Raw genomic sequence first — 20,029 nt, forward strand, 5'->3', positions numbered from 1 at the left:
AAATCAGATTTGATTCATTTGAGATTCGAATTAGCTTTGATTTGTCTGGGATTTGATTGATTGTTTTACAACAAAGCCATTCAAACCTCCTCAATACTTATGATAAAATGTACGCATTAAACAGTTTCATACCGCATTCAACATTTTGAATAATGTTTTTATGGTAACGTATTTTTGTTGATTAACGTTCCACACAGCCCTGCTCTCTATCAAAACTTGAGGAAATGTCACGTCCCATCACATCTGTTCCGAAAACTATAAACAAATAGAAAATCGAAATTTAGGCCAAATCAAATGTTAAAAATTGTACAACAAGATGGGTTATCTCTGGACGAGCACAGGGAAACAAGTTCACGTTAAAATAGTTCATAAATCGGCGAATGTGTTACATCTCTGTATAGAAAATGTGGAAGCAAACGCGGCAAGACGCAGGCTTCTTGTCCTTCAGCTGGGATCACTGTTCTGTTTTGCTGTTAGTGCATTCATTTTTAAGCTGAATGTACTAAATACATGTTTTCTCTTACCAATCATCGTACTAGGGTATTTGTATAGCAATGTAGTAAAGTCTGAGAATTTAGTTTTGGTTAAAGATTTCGCCCTGCAGTGCTCGACAACGTTTGCGAATGGCACTGTACGTAATACTCTAATTCCGATCGAATACATACAGGATGTAGTTATTAACGAGGTATTTTACAACGTAAGTTTGGGGAAAAAACATTCGAGAGAATAGCATTTGATTTTATTCTTTATTATTACAGCTGAAAGTCATATACGTATTGCAAGTCCTAACCAAAGGAAATCTATTCCGGAGAAAGCCAGTTATAACATTGCTAAATGTAAATGCAACTTTAATATTTCCTGTTTGAACCCACAGTAATCGTGCATGTCGATTTGACTCTCTCTACAGCAACTTAAGCCTGGACTGACCTGTTTGAAAATCATCTACGAAGAATTACATTCTACATTAGAGCTAGGGGACTGCTGATTTGATCTGGCTTTTCAACGTCTGCTAATCGGGAACAGCTTATCTAAAACGTTCAACATTTGATGTACTTCTTGCACTTCCTGTGCAGCGCTTCGAAGCGGTAGTTCTTGTCGTTGAATTCGTTCCAGCTTGTTTAATTCGTGAATCGGTTGTTTCGGTACACAGATGTCTGTGTCAACCTGAAAGATCATTGAAAACCAAAGATTGATTAGTACAAATAAAGAAAAGGGGCATGTCCAGTCTTACATACAATTTTTTGATGTTCCAATTCACACTCCTTCAAAAGCAACTTCTTGTAGATGGCAGGAATATTCATTCGCAATGTTACTGTCGTATCCTGCAGTTTGCGAATATCATCCGGGGCTGGCGTTGTAGCATCTAAATTTGACTATGTTCATTAGAATGAAAGAAACTTTGAGTGCTAATCCAAATACCATTCTTACCCATGTTCTTCGCGTCGTAAAACAGACAAGAAAATGCAGCTTCCAATGATAAAATGCATCAAGCACAGGCGTTTCAAAACATAAACATTCTACCTCAAACGGCCAACTATGTCAATGGCACTGTATTTGTTTATAACTCATAGTTGAAGCACACTCACGATCGATTTCAAACTGAAATCCCGTTTTCTTTGTAAACAAAAGTCATTTCAAGAGTTCCGTTCAAGGTCCCTAGTGGAAGGTCTAGTCAGGAGCGTTTTTTATTTCGTTATGGTGGGTTGACTGTTGTTTAAGTAAATAGACCGGTTTTTCTGCAAATGTTTGTGATAAAGGTTAAATGTATACAATTTCGCTATTTTTTGTGTGTTAAGCTATCGATAGTCAAAGTTCTCTCGTTTACTACCTATTTTGCTGGTTATGTATCCTTGGGCGTGGTTACTCCCTCGGTGGAAGTTACTAGTTCTAGTAGTAAACAATCGTGAAAATCGATTGAAAGAATCAATAGTTTTTAGGGCCTATTCCGAACGAAGTCGTGAAAGGTAAACGATCGTTAAACCAAACATAAACGATCGTTTTGAGTGTTAACCTGTGGTCACAGCTTTCCGCAACCGCATGCGGTTGCGTTTTTGATCTGTCAAACGAGCACAGCTTTTTGCCAAAAATAATACTTTAATGTTTGAATATACCACTTATATGAGCATACAATCTCATTAAAGTCTACTAGGAACAAAATTTACTGTTGACATATAAAAACGCAAGAGTCTGCGGCAAGAATCAAACTCGTTTGATTTTTTAGTACAGCAACCGCAAGGTCTTGCGTCTGCGGTGACAGCCCATGACAGCTCCTATCTCTCCCATGGGAAAAAACGCAACCGCATGCGGTTGCGCAAAGCTGTGACCAGGGGTTTAACGGTTGCAAACCAATCCTATATACAGTCTGTTCCCGAGTTACGCGGATAATGGGGACCAGAGAAATCCGCGTATCTCGAATATTGCTTGACACATAGTTTATACTGGGAGTTAAGAGATCGAGCTCTTGTGTACATGTATCATAGAATATTCAAAAAATTTCTTTGTTCATTAAAATGAATGCAATGCAAGCGTATTCAAACAACATAAATTGCAACAAACGAAATAAAAAGCGTAAGTTATGCAAATGTGTAATTTACATATTTATTCGAGTGGTTGTACATCTCAGGAATTTAAATCGATGTAATAAACCCAATCTACTGTCAAATTTTGAAAACCGCGTATCTCCGAATCCGCGTAAGTCGAGAACCGCGTAACTCGAGAACAGACTGTACCTTCGTCCCATTCAATTGTTTATTTCGCAAACCTCGTTTTGAGGTTGAATCTTTATTGTATCAAATGGTTTGCCTTCATAAGACCTTTTATTTGAGGGGTCTGGTGATAAAATTGGTCAAGCCATTAAAAAGTTATTAACAAATTAGCTATTTCAGTCATTTCAAGCTGTGGCCAAGGTTTTGATGTCAGTTTGGCGCGCTGCCGTTTCGTTCTAGTGGTGGGTACATCGAATCCCCAAATCCGAATCCCAATCCATCAAACAGCCGTGAGACGAGGTAAACCAATTAATGCAGGTCTGGAAATCATTTATCCTAATCTGAATCCCCATCAAATCACAACTGATAACTCGCTTTTCTGTAATAAAAATATGCCACATATTTCCGAAATGTGTTTCGCCACTGTAAGTAGTTCTGTTGATGTTGAAAATCAACTAACCAGCACAGCAATTTTTGAATGCAACGCTGAATCATTGTCACTTCTGGGTATTCGTATTCGTTCTACTGTATTTCTAACCTGAGTTAAATCGTGCAAAAACCTTTATCACATTGTCTTTAGATCTACTAATTCAACTCACCTCGTGTCTAGATCGAGTCATATCAAATTCTAATAGATTGGGATCAATTCAGAACCAAATCAAGTCGAGTCCCAAACAAATCAAATCTGATTCGAGTCCCAAACAAATCAAATCTGATTCGAATCCCAATCGAATCAAATCTTCAGAATCCGTCAAATGGGATCTAAATCTTTAGAATCCATGAAATGGGATTCGAATCTTTTGAATCCGTCCACCACCAACCTGGTCCCGCGTGTTTTTAATGTCTGATCACCCACTATCAGCGCTGTCAGTCGAATTTTCGCTCCCGCACGAGGCTCGTGTGCATTTCCTCCGGCGTTTCGCGCACGGTGGCGAAGACTGCTTGGCGGTGTAGTTAAAATTTTTCGGTCGCGGACCTTCAACATCCGGTGGTAGGATCTCGTTGATCGTCGAGGAAGAAGGATTACCTTCTTTTCTCCCTCGAAAGCTACCGTTGCGTACGCTTTCATCGTTCCTGTTTCATCATCCATTTCCTCGTGGTCACGTTTTTTTTTTTCTTTCTGCCCTAAACTCTACGTGTGGGGCATCGTGTGGTGTACTAGCGTGTAGTGTATACGGCAACAATCTGGTCCAGTAACGCAGTGCGTGCGCTGCAAGTTTTGGCTTCTGTACCGGAAGTGGGTTGTGTAATCAAGTTTTTTGCCAAGTGTTTTGTAGTCGGCTGCCGAGCGGCTGCTGTTTCCTTATCCGGATTCTTCCGAACGACGTCGAAAGAACGCCCCACGCGAGCAACATCTGCGGAGTGTGATTCGCACAACACTGCAAAACACGTTAACCAAAAGCGAGGAACAACAGAAATTCATGGCCAGTATGTCAGCGGAACACCAAGTGGCTGTGAACGGCACCGAAAACCATCACAATAGCAGTGCCAATCACGCCACAGGGCAGAACACGCACGAACAGATGTGTCACCGCCGTCACAACCTTTACCGGACCAAGGTGATTGTAGTCCTTGGCGCTCAGTGGGGCGATGAGGGCAAGGGCAAGGTGGTCGATATGTTGGCCGCTGACGCGGACATTGTATGCCGTTGCCAGGTAAGTGTGGAGATATTCCTGTTGTGCAGAAAATCAACGCTTGCTATTTTTTTTATGTTGTGTGTTTGGTCATTTTCGTTTGATACATTCTCTTATTTCTTTAAGCAGTTACTAAACGTGTCATGTGCCATTAGGAAGTTTGGACAAGCGGATTTAGCTGTAATAGAAATTGCTCGTTATACAAAACCATTCCTAAACACACTGCTAAACATGCAATGCATCCGTCGTTTAGTTCCTGTTCCTATGGCATTAACATAACGCGATTGAAGACATTGCTTCATTTTCTGGTTCTTGGCGGCGACGTAAGCAATAAAACCATCGCAATTTTATTGCTGCAAATTTTATTTATTTTTATCTCCATCTACCCACCACTTTATGATGGATGCATTTTCAATCTAACGCCACTTCCTGCGTCAATGAAGCAATCGAATCAGCCGTGTCAATGCAGTTGCGGTTGCTGATTGAAATCATGTGACGAACGGTTTGTATCGATTGCTATTGGATGTTGGCAGTGTAGTCCCGTTTCTCACAGCTTCGTTTTGTAACGAGATGCTCCAGACAGCTTACTGCGTGTTCTTATCACAGTTGCTGCTGACCGTCAGTTTTGTATCGTTTACTCTGGATCTGGATATCGAACAACCGATAAGATAACTTTTTTGTTTGATCGTCGACGCTAAAAGCATTTTCCCGAAAAGGCACTCCTACTTCAAGACCCAACCCCATAACTCCGTAGAGTGTACGCCGATATGGTCGAAAGTGGCGCACTATGTTGGCTCGATCGATCATGTGGCGTATGATCACACGTCAGACGCGCGCACTGCCACTTCTCACGGTCAATGAAGCTGCTGGGCACGCGAGAAATACTGAGTAAATTTGATGGCGTATGGCGCGAACCTAATCGAACCTCATGCTCAGGTCATTGATAAGATTAATAAGTGTTTAATCATCCACCTTGAACTACGTCCAACTCACACGCACACAAACCCCCCGACTTCATCTCTTCCGGGATGTATGAACATTTGTTGTTATTTCCATTTTTTTCGTTGATTCGTCCTTCCTTGATGAGCTGAGGGCTCGTCCGTCGGTGACGTTCGAAAGACGTCGGTACTACGTCGTGCAATAACCGTCTGGGTGTATTATTGCTAATAAATGGAAATTGAAAAGTAAAACGCAGCTCTGTTACAGATAAGAAGTCATTAAGGTTGATGATACGAAATAAATTGTTTAAATGGGCATGTGCGGCGGTAGAACATGAAATTTAAATACAATACAATAACACCTCGTGACCCGCGATGATGTAATTAACATTTTTCATATGGTGAACAATATATTGGTCGGTGTATAAGGTTCAGTTCTAGTGTCCTACTGACCACTGCCTGTCACTAGTTGAATAATTTATTGTATTTTAAGGCTGACGAAACAAAACACTGCCCGTCAAGGCTGCAAAAAATGTAACGTTATGGGAGAATAATGTGCTAAAAGGATCTCAGCTACGACAAATTTGACCATCATTCGTGGAAAGCACCCGCACAGGGCACGTCCGAGCGGAGAATGACTGTTGGGCGACGTTTAACAACACCACCAGGTCCACCTGACCCCCACAGCGCGCGCTACACACTTGACGTTGCAGGCGACCACCACAATCACATGGCCGCATGTTAACACATTCGATAAGAATAGCTCTGAACAGACGGAATAGCTCTGAAGATAGATGAAAGGAGAGGCGCGGGTGTACTGGCGACGAAAGGGGGGAAAACAGGGATGAGCCAAGGTGGCCATCAGCAGCTTTCGCGGTAGGCGGGTGGGATTTAGGAGTTCGCTCATGTCGGTCGGTTTTACTCGCGTTTGTTCACGCTGCTGCCCCGGTCCACCCCGCGAACTGACCGCAGAGCGCAGACGCGTGACGCTATCTTCGGCGGTGTGCACTTGAAATCCCCGGCCCAAGCTGGTTTATCTTTCTACCGCCTGGCCATCGTAGGGGTTCACAGTTTTCGCTGCCACAGAGCTGGGGCTTGGTTTTGCTCAATGACTGAACAATGTTTTTATCACTAACATAAGGGGAGTTATTTACATCTGTTCGTTGGCAAACCTTCCCTACCAGCTTTACCAGGCCCCCAAAAATAAAAAAAAGGTGATAATTATTGAAATGTATTAACTTTTTATCTGATGGAGCAAGAGTTTTATAATATTTTTTAAATAAGAGATTTAAAAATATTCTCTATTCGTCCACTTCTCCCTGAAAATTTGTCGTTACATATTGAAAAGCATTTGTCATAAAATTAATTTAAATTATGTAGCTTTCTTGTTGGTGACATTATTGGATGATCATGGACATAGATTGTTACATGCATTATCTTGAAAGCGTAAATATTACATTGTATATTACAAATAATATGGAGAACGTTTTTTTAACATACACTTGCAAGTTCTGAGTTTTTTTTCGGAGGATTATTTGCATAGCCATCAGATTTTTTGAATGTATCAACGATTCAATGCTTCGGAAAACTACTGGCTCCATTCTCTTAATTTGTCAGTGTAGTACAAGGGTCGGCAAAGTCCGGCCCGCCAACTGATTTTATCCGGCCCGTAATAAAATTTAGGTGTTTAATACAAAAAAACCTACCCAATTTTTATAAGATTTGTCTACAGGTTCAGTCAGGTTTGTTTTCTTCCCAAAAATGAAGATTAATATTGATCAACGAGATGTTCCTGTTATATGTTAAAAAACCATCAAAATACAACGAAAATAGAACGAAAATATTGAAAAACAAGTTTAATGATAAAACTTCAAATATTTTATCTTACCACTTGTTATGTAACTTTACTATTTAAAAAGATGATACTCCATTAAAAAGGGTACTACTTAGAAAAAAATAAGTCATTGTTTAAGGTATCCGGCCCGTGGTTTCGGTTTTCTATTAATCATCTGGCCCTTTTTTTAAGAAATGTATGCCGATCCCTGGTGTAGTATCATTAAGTGTAGTTCCATTAAGTTGTTGTTAAATAAATGTACTGCACCGGTAGACATAATCATTTTAAAAGCTGGCTAGGTTATCTTTTTTCGCGTAAATATTGATGCGTAAGCAAGGATGGCGTTTCCAATATAGTAAATATTAATGTTATTAAATTAAATTAAATTAAATAACTGAGGATGAAATTTTCGTCAAAGTCAAAGTAATTTTGAAAACGGCGAAATATGGTAATGGATTTATAAAAAATAGCCATCATCTGTTGCGGAATTCAAGTGCAGATGAAATTAACCCGTTGTTCTGCAACCATTCAAAAACTTGAAAGTCAACAATCAGTATTAAAGAACGTCTCTTGCTGTTGAGCCACCCGCGCACGAGCATCGGACGGCCAACCGCAACGAGAGTTTGTACAGGCTGGTCAAGAATGAAACTAAGATGCTTTTAGCAGTCGCGGAACGACGTCAACCATCGGCCCGGGTGGGAGAGGCCGTAGAAGGTAGAGTGCTGCACTGCAGCCATCACCCGGTGTGTGCTTGGGTAACAACGCGCTGCGATCGTTCGGAGCTGGCTGTTGGCCAAAAATATCGCTGCCAAAAACTCATGACCGAACATCCAAGTGAACCCCCGGTTACCAACGAGGTGGAAAGGATGGGATGATGGTGGTCGGGGAGGTTGTGGACAGTCACGCTGATGCGCATTGTGGCCATCTGATGCTCTACGTCGGGGGTTTTTTTAATGTTTATTTTTACTGCTTTTCCTCACCTTAGGGTTCGGTGCAGCATGGTTGTTTACTAATAAAAGCAGAACAAGAAAATAACCAAATCCAACCAGAAAAGCGAGTGTATTCGATGGTGATCGGATTATCTCGCGGATGACGCATCTAATGTTGATGTTAATTATTATTGATGTGGTTTGAGTTTATGGCAAAGTGTTATACAAACAGCTTCTAACGGATTCCTATTTTCCATCATTTCATTCCCCTGTTTTTAGTCTTAGTTTTACGATCATCCGATATTTAGGTTGTTTATTGCCGTATAAAATGGCTGTAAATTAATATCTTTGAATCTTGCGCGAGTTCGCGTTTTTCGTTCCAAATATAACTGAATGTATGAAAATGTGAACCAACGTAAACTAACCAAATGATATAATAATTGAATAATCAATTCTCATGCAATGTTTGATCATGTCGTTCCCAATTTTTTTTCTTTCTTCTCAGGGTGGCAACAATGCTGGCCATACGGTGGTGGTCGAAGGGAAGGATTTCGATTTCCATCTCCTACCCAGCGGCATCATTCACGAGAAGTGTGTCTCTGTGATCGGTAAGTTAGGGAGTGATTTTTTTTCATTTTATTTTTAGCTAGAATTAAAAAACCGGGTTCTCCTATCACCACCTGTTAGCCAAGATGCCAGGGAGTCAATCCGGGAGCGATGTTCATGCCAACTGAAATGAATGAATGAAATGATTGCCTTAAACATACGTCCCTCCATTTTCCTGACGTACAGGGAACGTATCTTAGAACGCGATCGTTTGGGAAATGGCCTGACAAACTTTCGGTGCATATTCGTTTTCATCTCCAAACCGGTTGCGTGTGCTCCGCTGACGCAACAACAGATAAATGGCGTTATCAGCTGTGGTAGCTTACAGAACGAACGGGGCACGTTCGTACCTTAATGATGGGATGTGCGAATTGATGCGCGAAACGGGTTTTCACAGAACAACATTATATTCGGTTTTATCACCATCCTTGAGCGCAAGTCATTTATACCCATTTGCCATCGTAAAACGATTATTTTGATCGTTGCTATTTCATTATCTCTGGTATAATGATCAACAACGCGAAACGCCCCCAAGGACTTTGTTTAATGGGTTGAAATAAAAAAATAATTTAAATGAAAATAAATGCTAACAAACATCAATATATAAACTGCCAACATTGATCAGCATACCGCTTCAGGGAGACGCATCCTCCCCCCCGCACGGACGGACACAAAGTTTCAAGGCGTAAGGTCAGGCCACCGTCGAACGAAGGGCATGTTAGTTTCTGAGCTGGCCGAAATTCAAGTGCAAAATGCGACCCACTGCCCTTGAAAGCCCTAGCGAATGCGTTTTTCCTAACTCATTTTGCCACGAGGATACCGAAGGTGGGTACCGGTGCTTGTCTGCACTCTCGGTCTTGTTCTCGCCCTCTCGCTCTCTTGCGGTTTATTTCGTGACAGCCTCCAAAGATGTGTGATGGGAGACGGGGAGACTCGTGGTGATGGGTTGTGGGGTTGTCTTATCTTGTTGACACCAGTTCGTTGTTGGCATGACAAACGTGTGTGGTGGCGGTGCTGAACTCATCCCTCGTCACCCACCGTCACATGGTCATGTGTAGTGTTCGTGATTTGGTCCCTCGTTCGGGGGAGCAATTGGTGGGCGGTAAGACAAGCAACCAGAGGCCATTATTTGGCAACGTTCTAAGCAGTGCTTCACAGTGCGCTGTTCGTCTACTTTAGAGCCGGCTAATGATCCAGTTAATGATATTTTTCATCGATGATGACATCGTTTGAAATATTATACAATAAGTTCATTCCGAGCTCTTGCAGTTTTTGGGGGAATGATGTATGATCAAAGAATTCGAAGGTGAGGGTTTTAAATGTTTCTGAAAGTTAGAGAGACACATTATTTCACTAGCCAGAACAGTGTCACGTGTTGCTAAAATGGCTCACAAATTCGAACGACAATGTTGTATCCAATTACCGACGACAGGGTTTATTTTAATTTAAACAAACAGTCGCCCTTCGTGCTGCAAAACCATAGCCTCGTACAAACTGTCACATAATCGGCTGTTTCAGCATCGTTTACCATTATGGCTTTCGATCGTGCGTGGAACTAATAATGCTTTTCTGTGTTTCGTTCGTTCGGCTAAACATGTCCCCAACTTTGTACGCGCGGCCGGCAGAGTTTATGACCAAACGCCACGGTTACAAACTTCGGCTGTCAAACGGATTCTCAAACCGTTTTGTCGAAAAATATAACTACCCGTCGCTAGAGTTGGTTCTGGTGGCCCTTGTTAGCCCAAGCGACCGGCGGTGGTCCGAAGTGCGGGTTTACAAAACAATTAATCACCCATTTCCCGTGCGCCATCATCGACGGTAAAACTTTGTCATTGTAGTATGATTTTTCGTCCGCACCATAAAAATCGCAACCAAGCAAAGGGAAGTGATCGGGGCGACGGATATGCTTCCTTGCAGTGCAACACGAACGCCGAGTGGAAACCTTGGGTTAGTTCTTGGCTCGAGTCAAGGCCAGCGAAACTCTAAACGACGACGATAGTTTGTTTATCAACGTTTTGGTGGATATCCCGATTTTGGGGCTTTGGTTTGGTTTGGTCCGCTTCCACTGGCCGGTGACGATAGGTTGGGGACGATAGCAAGCCATCTTTGGCTTGGGGGATTTTCAGAACCAGAAACAAAGTATAAAGGAAAGGGCTGCACGGAAATCATGTTTATCGATCAAATGTTTGGTTTGATGGTGGATAAGTTTGATAAAGTACCTGGAGCTGTAATGACATAACAGCAACATCAAGTTTTCTGAAACAATATTTATTTGTTATCTTTTGTTAATCTAGGCTTCTTAATGTAGATTGGCTCCATTAGGCAGCTTTTGATTATAACTTCCTTCAGTGACTCCAGAGTTTATATTTGAATAAAAACACATGTTTGAGAAAACGAAGAAACTAAAGCATGTTAAAATAACTCTCAACTCCGGTGGTAGACCTCACATGTACTCCAGCCATCAGCAAATTTTTCAACACTACCGCTAGAGTTTGAGGACAGGAAGGAGATCTTATTTCTGTGCAGATGGAAGCTCACCCTCAAGCAATCCGATATAAACGATCGTTCAACGGAAACGTCGTACAGAATTGTGTCGCCGTAAAGAAAGTTAAGATAAGCAGTAGGCGGGGGATCTTATGGTGTCCGATTTTTTGCTTCGAATTTTTACCCAGTCTACTATGAGTGAATGTTATGTTTGTTTTATTTTCCATTTTGAAATATTTGCCAACACAAAGTGTATCTCATGTGGCATAACGGAAATACGTACTCACTGGAGCAATAATAGTTCAAGATCTATTAGCTGTTCCGGGCCATCGGAGCACTTGTTAAAACAAGGAAATACTGCCTCCTGAAGCCAGCCAATCTCGTCACGTGGAAAAACGGCTCCCTTATCGAACAACATGCTGATGACATTCGACTGTGTGAGGAATCCAAGCGCCACACGTGTTGCCCAACTGCTGCTTGCCGGTACATTTCTCCACCTACAATGTTTTAATTCGGATCCATTGTAACTAACTAGATGAAGCAGTTCCTTCTTTTGCTAGGAAACATTTCAATTACGATGGATTATACCATTCCGATCGTGTCTCTGGTAAAAGAAGTTAAAAAAAATCTGGTGTCACCGTTGGAAAGTGCATATTCACGATAGGGTTCTTTTTTAAAAATACCCTTTTCATGCGTCTCGTATCGCTTAGTTTCAAAAGTCGCTGCCAGAATCGTTGTCATGTCGTTGCATCAAGGTTAACACAACGGAATCGATAATAACAAATGAAATAAAAGTGGAAAAATCATAGCCATAAAGTGAAATACATGTTTGTGCAGCTATCTGATAAAGGACTGGGTGGTTGATGCTTGAAACACAATCCAGTGAAGCACGCTATAATCGATTGCTTGCCTATTAGTTTCGTCACGGCATGGTCCTGCGGCCCGTGTGTGTGTGGTCTAAGGGTGGTTTGTTTTCCTTTTTTCTCTTTTACCATTGGTGCCCGGAAGGTGGATCCTCAATTATGGATATGAAGGTTCATTATTCCATGTATCCTGTTTCAACTTGAATCGTGATTCAGTACCAGGAGTATGCCATGTAATTGTCCAATCGTCATAATTAAAATAAAGTTCAAAGAGAGAGAGGAGAAAAAGAGGAAAAAAGTAAATGAATATCGTGAGCCAATTTGCCTTCGTTATATGTATGTAAAATACAGTGTTCTGCTCGAATCACGTTCAAGATCACGTGCTATAGTGATTCACAAACAACACACTACGTCACGTGTAGAAGTATAGTTAAAATATATACAACTATGATTCTGACCAGCAGTCTTTTGGTTTTTAAAACAAAATAAAAGTATTTATTTCAACATATTTCAGACTTAGAACTTATTGTAATACTGACCGGAGATTTATCAGATCGGATCGTAAGATTCAGAAGACACACATTTTTTACTGCATATGTAGGGCATGCTCGCTACCGATCCAATAATCGAGATGTCTTTGGATAGCTTCCACTTGGGTTCTTTCTTGGGGGCTTCTGAAACCTTCAGGCTATCAGACGGTTGTTGTGTCTTTCCTCTTTCCGTGAGGTTATTCGATGCGTCTCCGATGTCTTTTCTAGACGAAAGATTGTATGTCTAATCGTCATGGCTCATGTTGTGTCTACGGTGCATCCGCTGGGTTGATCGGAATGTTCCTGATACGGCGCTAACACTCTGAAAGATCTGGTAGATCTAAAAGAATCCTCTGAGGCAAGAAACGTTTGTTTTTAATAATTGAAAATAATAAAGTAGTTTAGCCTCACGGTGTACAAAGCTTTATTTCTAATGTGTAAAATTTTTTAATCAACTCTCTTGCAGGAAACGGTGTCGTCGTTCATTTACCGGGCCTGTTCGATGAGCTCGCCAAGAACGAGGCCAAAGGCCTGAAGCACTGGGAAAAGCGGCTGATCATCTCGAACCGTGCCCACTTGGTGCTGGATCTGCACCAGCAGGTGGATGGCCTGCAGGAGGCGGAGAAGGGCGGCAAATCGCTCGGCACCACGAAGAAGGGCATCGGTCCGTGCTACTCCAGCAAGGCGACCCGCAACGGTATTCGCGTGTCCGATCTACTCGGTGACTTCAAAGTGTTCAGCGAGAAGTAAGATTCGAGATTCACAAGAAACGGAGAAGCTCTAGCTTTGAGAGCGCCGTCTGTTTATGCCTCTGGACAAAGACACTAACGTACGCTTCGTGCGTTTCCTTTCTTTCTCGGGAATCCGCGTCCCCGCTCGGTACGCTTTCTTCCGTACGTGTTCGGCACATCGGGACATTTCGGCAGGTTTGAAGCCCTGGTTGCGATGTACAAACGGCTCTATCCCGACTTCTCGGTGGACGTGAACGCGGAGCTTGCACGGTAAGTACCGCCGGTGGCCAAACGCACGTCCGTCTTCCTCCCACTGCCTCTTGCGATCGTCAACGGCGGCAAGGGCATCGTGTTGACGACGGTGTGAGACGGTCGGATGACGGAGGCGGCGGCATCTGTTGGACTTGTGTTGGACCTTTGCTTCTTACCACGTTACTAGATATCGCGAGTATGCCGAACGGTTGCGGCCGTTGGTGCGCGACTCGGTGTCGTTCTTGCACGCGGCGCTCAAGGAGGGCAAGAGCGTACTGGTCGAGGGAGCGAACGCTGCCATGCTGGACATTGACTTTGGTAGGTATCGGCCGGCGGTCGATTGGCGGGGGAATTCGGTTTTGATCCTGGGACTGACTGACCGTGGGTGGTGTTATCCACTGTTTACTTCCAGGCACCTACCCGTACGTAACGAGCAGTAACTGCAGTATCGGTGGCGTCCTGACGGGGTTGGGCCTACCACCGCAAGCGATCGGCGAAGTGATTGGTGTCGTGAAAGCCTACACTACCCGCGTCGGTGACGGTCCGTTCCCGAGCGAACTGCACGATGTAAGTATCGATGGGAAGCATTTTCTTTCCCTTTTAAAGAAGATCAGCTTGACATGTGTTGTTCGATATCCTTCCACCCATTAGGAAATTGGATCATTTTTGCAAAAGCGTGGCGGTGAGGTCGGTGTCACAACGCTACGAATCCGCCGATGCGGATGGCTCGATCTCGCCCTGCTCCGCTATACCTCCATGGTCAACGGCTACACTGCACTCTGTTTGACCAAGTTGGATATTTTGGATACGCTGAAGGAGATCAAGGTTGCCGTCAGGTACGTCCCACGCTCGTAATCAAAATTGGGGAAATATAATTGGTATAATATGTAATTTTATTGATTACCTTTTGCAGCTACAATCTGAACGGTAAAAAGATTGACTACTTCCCTGGTTCCATCACCGATCTGGGCCAGGTGGAGGTGAACTACATCACCGTACCCGGCTGGCTGCAGTCGACGGAGAACGTGCGCGACTTTGGTGAACTGCCGCCGCAGGCCCAGGACTACATTCGGCTAATCGAGAACGAGCTGGATGTACCGGTTAAGTGGATCGGTGTCGGCAAGGGTCGAGAGTCGATCATCTGCGTGAAGGATTAAGTTCCAGACAGCCTGAGGAACTTCGAATGGCGCGGGCGCACTACCAACACCTTTTCCGAGAGCCTTCGAGCGCAGCCGCGCCCTCCTTGTTCATCGTCAATTTGGATCCATTCTCTCCCAACCCGCGCGCTCACTACGGAAGCGAGAAGCTGCTAGGGCACAGTACAGTCATGCATACATACATACAAAACGCCAATGGAAGGAAACTTTTACGGGAAACTATTTCCTGTACCATTCCGAAGAAAGCCTACGCACAATGTGAACCTCTTCTGGTGGGAAGTCTGTCCTGTAAACTGCCGAGGCTGACCGGATGTTGGGGCGAGAATGAGTGAAAGCTATTGATGGTCGTAACAAAATCAATGCCCTAAATATTTTGCAATGAAGTGTGAAATATGTTTTACCAACAGAGAATTACCGATCGCAAAACTATCCCTATTAAATGTCCTAAAACTTAAGCAAGGATGAGCTAAGTAAATTAGCCTCTCTCTCATGCATAAAAAACACATACACAAACAAACAAACCCATAAAGGCTTTTACGACGCTTCCTAACACACACATACACACCACGTTGAACTTATGACCGAAAGGTGAGTGTATGATCGAGGGTGAAAGTTATCGAAAAAGAGAACAAGATAGATGAAAAACAAAAGATGAGATAGAGGTAGACAGAGTTAAAAGATGGTGAAAGTGGTGTCTATTTAAAACATAAGAAAAATTAAATGCACATACTGCAGCTAAAAGAGAGGACAATGGTGTATCGTAACCGGTACAAACATTCAAACACCCAGCTCAGTAGGCTAGGCATGTTTGTGCTATCCGATTGATGTCCGATAGGTGTTGTTCGAGCTATTAGAGCCGCAGAGCGCCCAGGCGCATAGTTAGGATAGAATCACAATGATGGTGCTGCAATGAGGGAAACTATTGTTTTTGGAAAGGCTAAAAGGCTATAAACAAAACTTTGACACGCTTGGTGTGGGATTTGAATTGAAGTTCGGAGTTCAATGTCGCGAACCATGCTTAGTATTCGCACGTCCGAACTCGCTGTTTCTTTTTGGGCCGCTGCGTAGCCCTGGGCTGCAGGAGCAGTGCGGAGGGCGTTTGTAATGAAGTAACTGAAATCTATTATAAATGCTAGCATCAATGGATGAACGTGGCTTCGCCCGAGCAAAGATGTAGAGTAGGTCATTACTTAAAGTAATATAAAGTAGGAGCGAGACGTGAAAGACGGTTTTGCCTAGGTGTAATTTAGTTAAGCAAGCGTTTTTAAAAATTAATTTTGCTATTTCTACATTTTTTAGATTTCTTTCAATCTTCCTCGCTTGCGCAGAGGTTATAATTAGTCGCCATATACATTTTTTTAAATCCCTTGCCTCATGCCTCTCCTTTTAGTTTTCACTCAATTGTTGTACAAAATATGTTGCCAGAACGTCCCCCACAGTCCCACAAAGGGACCGTTAGTGGTTCCTTTTCACAAACTTTAGGTTTTTCGTTTTATTACAGATATATTCAATCCCCTTTTTTACATTGTAATAAAGCTTTGATGAATGGATTCCAAAATACAGAATGAGCAATAAGAATTAAATTCATTTTGATTTGTCTTTTTTCTATGATGACACTAGGCGTGCTACACATTTTCATCTTTTTCTTTGCTCCTTATACCTTACACGACGCATCGGATAAGATAAGCTGGGACTTTTTTTATTTAAGTTTCAAGCTTATGTTTCTCGGAAATGGAATAAAAAGGGAAAAGGATGTCCTGTGGGCAGCAGGTCACACAGATTTCAGACCCCAAATTTTAATAAATTTTGAAATTTGTTTACCTACTGTCCACAGAAACTGGTAAACTTAAATCGCCGATAACACCCGAAATAACAAAGATTTTTGAAATATTTTACCACGACCCGCGTTCAAAAACACATCGCCAATCGGTTCCAGGTGTGATGGTCAAGGAAATAGATTGCTTTTTACAGTTGCGTTCTTTGCTTTATAATATTAATCTTCGATTTTATACAAAACACTTTGCACATACAGTGTTTCAGTTTTTTGTATTTATGAATATTGAATAAATCATATCGTTACTCGTTGTTTGAGGCATGTAAATGTGTAAATATTTATTCGTCGTTTACGTCGGGTCATATTAGCGCCGTTACTGGTGTTTTTCTCACTTACTTTTCTTGATTAATTCATCACTTACATTCTGACGGTTACGCACTTTGGGAATGGAAACGAGTATCCTTAATTATTTCTAAATGTTCGTCGATGATTTACGCTATATGTACAAATATGAAATTATTTTACAAGTAAAATACACTATCAAACTCCATATCACAAGACCTTTCGCAACGATTGATTGCCCTTTTCCGCTCACAGCTCACAACACGGCGGTTCCCTTTTTTCCCCCCGGACCTCGGTTTAATAGTTTCGATCCGTGGTAGGACTCCTGCTTTGCCGACTTCCACCCCCTTCCGTGCTGGACGGCGACGAAGGATGACTGCGGAGACGAGACGCGATCGGCACTCCCGTCGAATTTCCACCGGTGTAGAGCGGAATCGGTCCGAGTGGATCCGCACCAGCGCCGATCAGTTGAGCCTCACGCTTTTCTCTTCGATCCCGCGCCCGTCGGTTCTGGAACCAAATTTTAACGCGCGTGTTCGTGAGATCTAGACTGTAGGCGAGCTGGTTGGCTTCTTCCGAGCTGAGATAGGTGGACACTTTGTACGCGTCCTCGAGTGCACTGAGCTGGGCTGGCGTAAATGGGACGCGCGGTAACCGGCCGGGAGTACGTTTCACAGGCCCGGCCTTGGCAGGTCCTGGAAGAGCAGACCGAAGGTAGATCGTTAGGACACGAAGCCCGAAGCGATCATGGAGGGGATATGATTTTTACTTACTCGGAAGTTTCGGCGGATGGTAGCGTGTGTAGTAAAGCCAATCGAACGCCGGTGCACCACATCCCGAACCCGTCGGAACAAATCGTCGTTCCACCGTCGCGTGCTTTGCCGGATGTCCCACATCCAGCCCGTCGTCAAGCTCGATTCGTGCCACCGATCTGGACCGTTCGGCGTCTTCCACCTCCAGATCACTGTTCGCCTCACTTCCGGGGCTACTGGTGTAGCAACTTCGACACTGTTCCTCCTCGGATCGACGTCGCCTCTCGAACCGTTCACCCGCCCGCGTAAGGATATGTTCGATGCTAAAATCACTCTGCCGCAACGGGGCCACACTTTTACAGCTCGACGCCGCCATAATGAACGCACAAGAACACTCTCCGGCAAGGCACCTCGTCAACAACCACGACCGCGTTCTGGCCGGTCCAACAGCACACTGAGCGCCGGTAAACACCGATCGTATCCTTTTTATTTTCTTCCTTCCCTACTGCGTCCGTGTCTCTCGGAAAAGCATCCCATTGTTTTCCCGAAATTGAATCCCTGTCCAAATATTGACTTGTTCTTCTCATTTTCTCTTCCAGTGCTGCCGGGCAAGGATCGTCAGAACTCCAGACTCCTCCCACTTTGCTGAACACGTCCTTGCCGATTCCCCTTTTCACCCTCCTAGGGAAGGTGCGCCGTGAACGAGGAAAATGAAGGATGCTTCAAAACGAGGAGGGATAAGAATCAACATCATGCCAGAGGCACATGAGAACTAGCCTAGACGGACACGATTTTTTTTTATTTTTCATTTGGGAAAACCGGAATTCCCGATGCCGAGATCACTCGAGAAAATTTCGGGTGCGGTTTCACATCACTTGGTAGTTGGTAATTAAATTACAATTGCGCCAAGGACGGTTGTCACCGCAGCGGCGAGGACAATTAAGATGGATTAGCAAGGAGCGGAAAGATTCTAGCTGACGATTGAACAATCCTTGGCCTATTACGTACGATGCGATTGCGCCGATAAATGGATTGTAAACGATCTTCGCCCGAAACCACCGGTGAAGGACAGGAAATATCAGTGAGGTTTGTGTTTTTTGTCCCTGTTGAGAAAATATTTCTAATAACGATGTGTAGCAAAATGGATAATAAAGGTATCGCGTTATTAGATTATAGTGTTGACACATTTTTTTCGAATTATGGTTGTTACACTATTAAGAATGATGGAGATTGCTACTGTTTAATAATGGTTTCCGCAATGAAATGTTCATTAACGAGCATAACCTTCCTTATTCCTGGTGTTAAAGTTCCTCATTTCAAGAAGTTCCAATTTTATCTTGTTTCATTTTAAGCGGTGGAATATTTCAATGCTTTTTTGCATCAAACTTTTTTTTTAAATAATTTGTGTAAGTTTTTGTTGGTACAAGTATAATATTTTATATAAATTGCATTTTGAAAGTTCATGCTAATCCTGGTTGACTGCTTTCTCTACTAAATTCCTCTGGTTAAAAGAATCCCGTTTAAAAGAATTTGTTCAAAAAGCCAACGTAAATGTAAAATAATAATTCAAATATTCTTATTTAAAGTAACTATATTATGTGATTTTATCCTTATGCAAATTTTTAATTTGTTTGTGAATCATGACATAACATTTTTTATTTGATTAGGTACATGGCTACGTATGTAATTCCTTTCACAAGCCCTTAATGAATGAGTTCTTTTTTTTTTGTAATAGCTAACGGCTTATACTTCGACTATTTTGAACAAAACTTACCAAAAAGTCAATGCATTAAAATGAAATTATTTGACATTGATGATTATTTTTCTTTACATTATTTATCACCTTCTTTACATTATTCATATTATTTATCTTGCAAAATTTTCATAATCGATTCCGATAAAGAATATAATCAGCAGATTTATTGTCTTCAATTTTATTTAATTAATTCAAGTAAATTAAAGACTATTTTATTTAAGTAAATTCAAGACAAATGTTCTTATTTGAATGTAATGAGGTGCTTGAAAAAGAAACATCCAATGTTCATTATTATTTCTCAATCTAGAAAAAGTGCATATTTTTGCAAAGATGCAAAGATCAAAAAGATGCCGCCCATGAGATAGAAAACTATCCTACTCAGGTGGTTTGGCCAATTCGTACAAACTTCATCATCAAAAAGTCTCCCGCAGAAGGATACTAATTCTAATCTTTATTACATAATGCGCCGCTGTTCAAGCGATCCAGACAAGCTTTTCTATAAGAAAATCCAAAAGAGAGAAAAAGCAGTAGCTTGCAGGACGTGCAACTGGCCACCCGAAGTACCCGTGTGGGTATCAGATGGTCAGCAAATGCGGCGCATGGCGAAAAACGAATCTTAACCGTGGCTCGTTTCAATCGCGGCAAAGCCGGTTGCTGTTTTTCTTGGCTCAGGATTATCTCCACGGGATGTTGCTGGCCTCTTGAAAGCTTACACACGCACTCCATTACACGCACGAACTCG

The 20,029-nt window shown here is 42.5% G+C and overlaps 4 protein-coding genes across 5 annotated transcripts; 2 read left to right on the forward strand and 2 right to left on the reverse strand.

Moving 5' to 3' along the window:
* The first annotated feature begins 244 nt into the window (after window positions 1–244).
* Window positions 245–1,048, forward strand: LOC131272638 (uncharacterized). Of its 2 annotated transcripts, none has more exons than XM_058274454.1 (3): window positions 245–697; window positions 759–836; window positions 908–1,048. In XM_058274454.1, exons 1-3 carry the CDS (start codon window positions 317–319, stop codon window positions 983–985), a joined length of 537 nt encoding a protein of 178 aa, XP_058130437.1. In that variant the 5' UTR covers window positions 245–316; the 3' UTR covers window positions 986–1,048. The 2 variants fall into 2 exon arrangements, with proteins under 2 accessions (XP_058130437.1, XP_058130438.1); XM_058274455.1 differs by having other exon boundaries at window positions 245–685.
* Window positions 1,000–1,522, reverse strand: LOC131272639 (uncharacterized). The gene is made up of 3 exons (XM_058274456.1): window positions 1,429–1,522; window positions 1,236–1,363; window positions 1,000–1,164 (listed from the first exon to the last, which is right to left on the reverse strand). The coding sequence occupies exons 1-3, from the start codon at window positions 1,430–1,432 to the stop codon at window positions 1,000–1,002; spliced, it is 297 nt and encodes a 98-aa protein (XP_058130439.1). The 5' UTR covers window positions 1,433–1,522.
* Window positions 1,523–3,601: 2,079 nt separating this feature from the next.
* On the forward strand, window positions 3,602–15,122 carry LOC131261036 (adenylosuccinate synthetase). The gene is made up of 8 exons (XM_058262923.1): window positions 3,602–4,360; window positions 8,546–8,648; window positions 12,990–13,269; window positions 13,450–13,524; window positions 13,694–13,824; window positions 13,919–14,073; window positions 14,158–14,342; window positions 14,420–15,122. The coding sequence occupies exons 1-8, from the start codon at window positions 4,127–4,129 to the stop codon at window positions 14,661–14,663; spliced, it is 1,407 nt and encodes a 468-aa protein (XP_058118906.1). The 5' UTR covers window positions 3,602–4,126; the 3' UTR covers window positions 14,664–15,122.
* A 1,954-nt stretch (window positions 15,123–17,076) lies between these two features.
* LOC131259584 (homeobox protein MSH-D) lies at window positions 17,077–17,907 on the reverse strand. Its single transcript, XM_058261110.1, has 2 exons — window positions 17,553–17,907; window positions 17,077–17,474 (listed from the first exon to the last, which is right to left on the reverse strand). Exons 1-2 carry the CDS (start codon window positions 17,905–17,907, stop codon window positions 17,077–17,079), a joined length of 753 nt encoding a protein of 250 aa, XP_058117093.1.
* Between the last annotated feature and the right edge of the window lie 2,122 nt (window positions 17,908–20,029).

Source organism: Anopheles coustani, chromosome 3 (assembly GCF_943734705.1).
Source record: "Anopheles coustani chromosome 3, idAnoCousDA_361_x.2, whole genome shotgun sequence".
Classification (NCBI taxonomy): Eukaryota; Metazoa; Arthropoda; class Insecta; order Diptera; family Culicidae; genus Anopheles; species Anopheles coustani.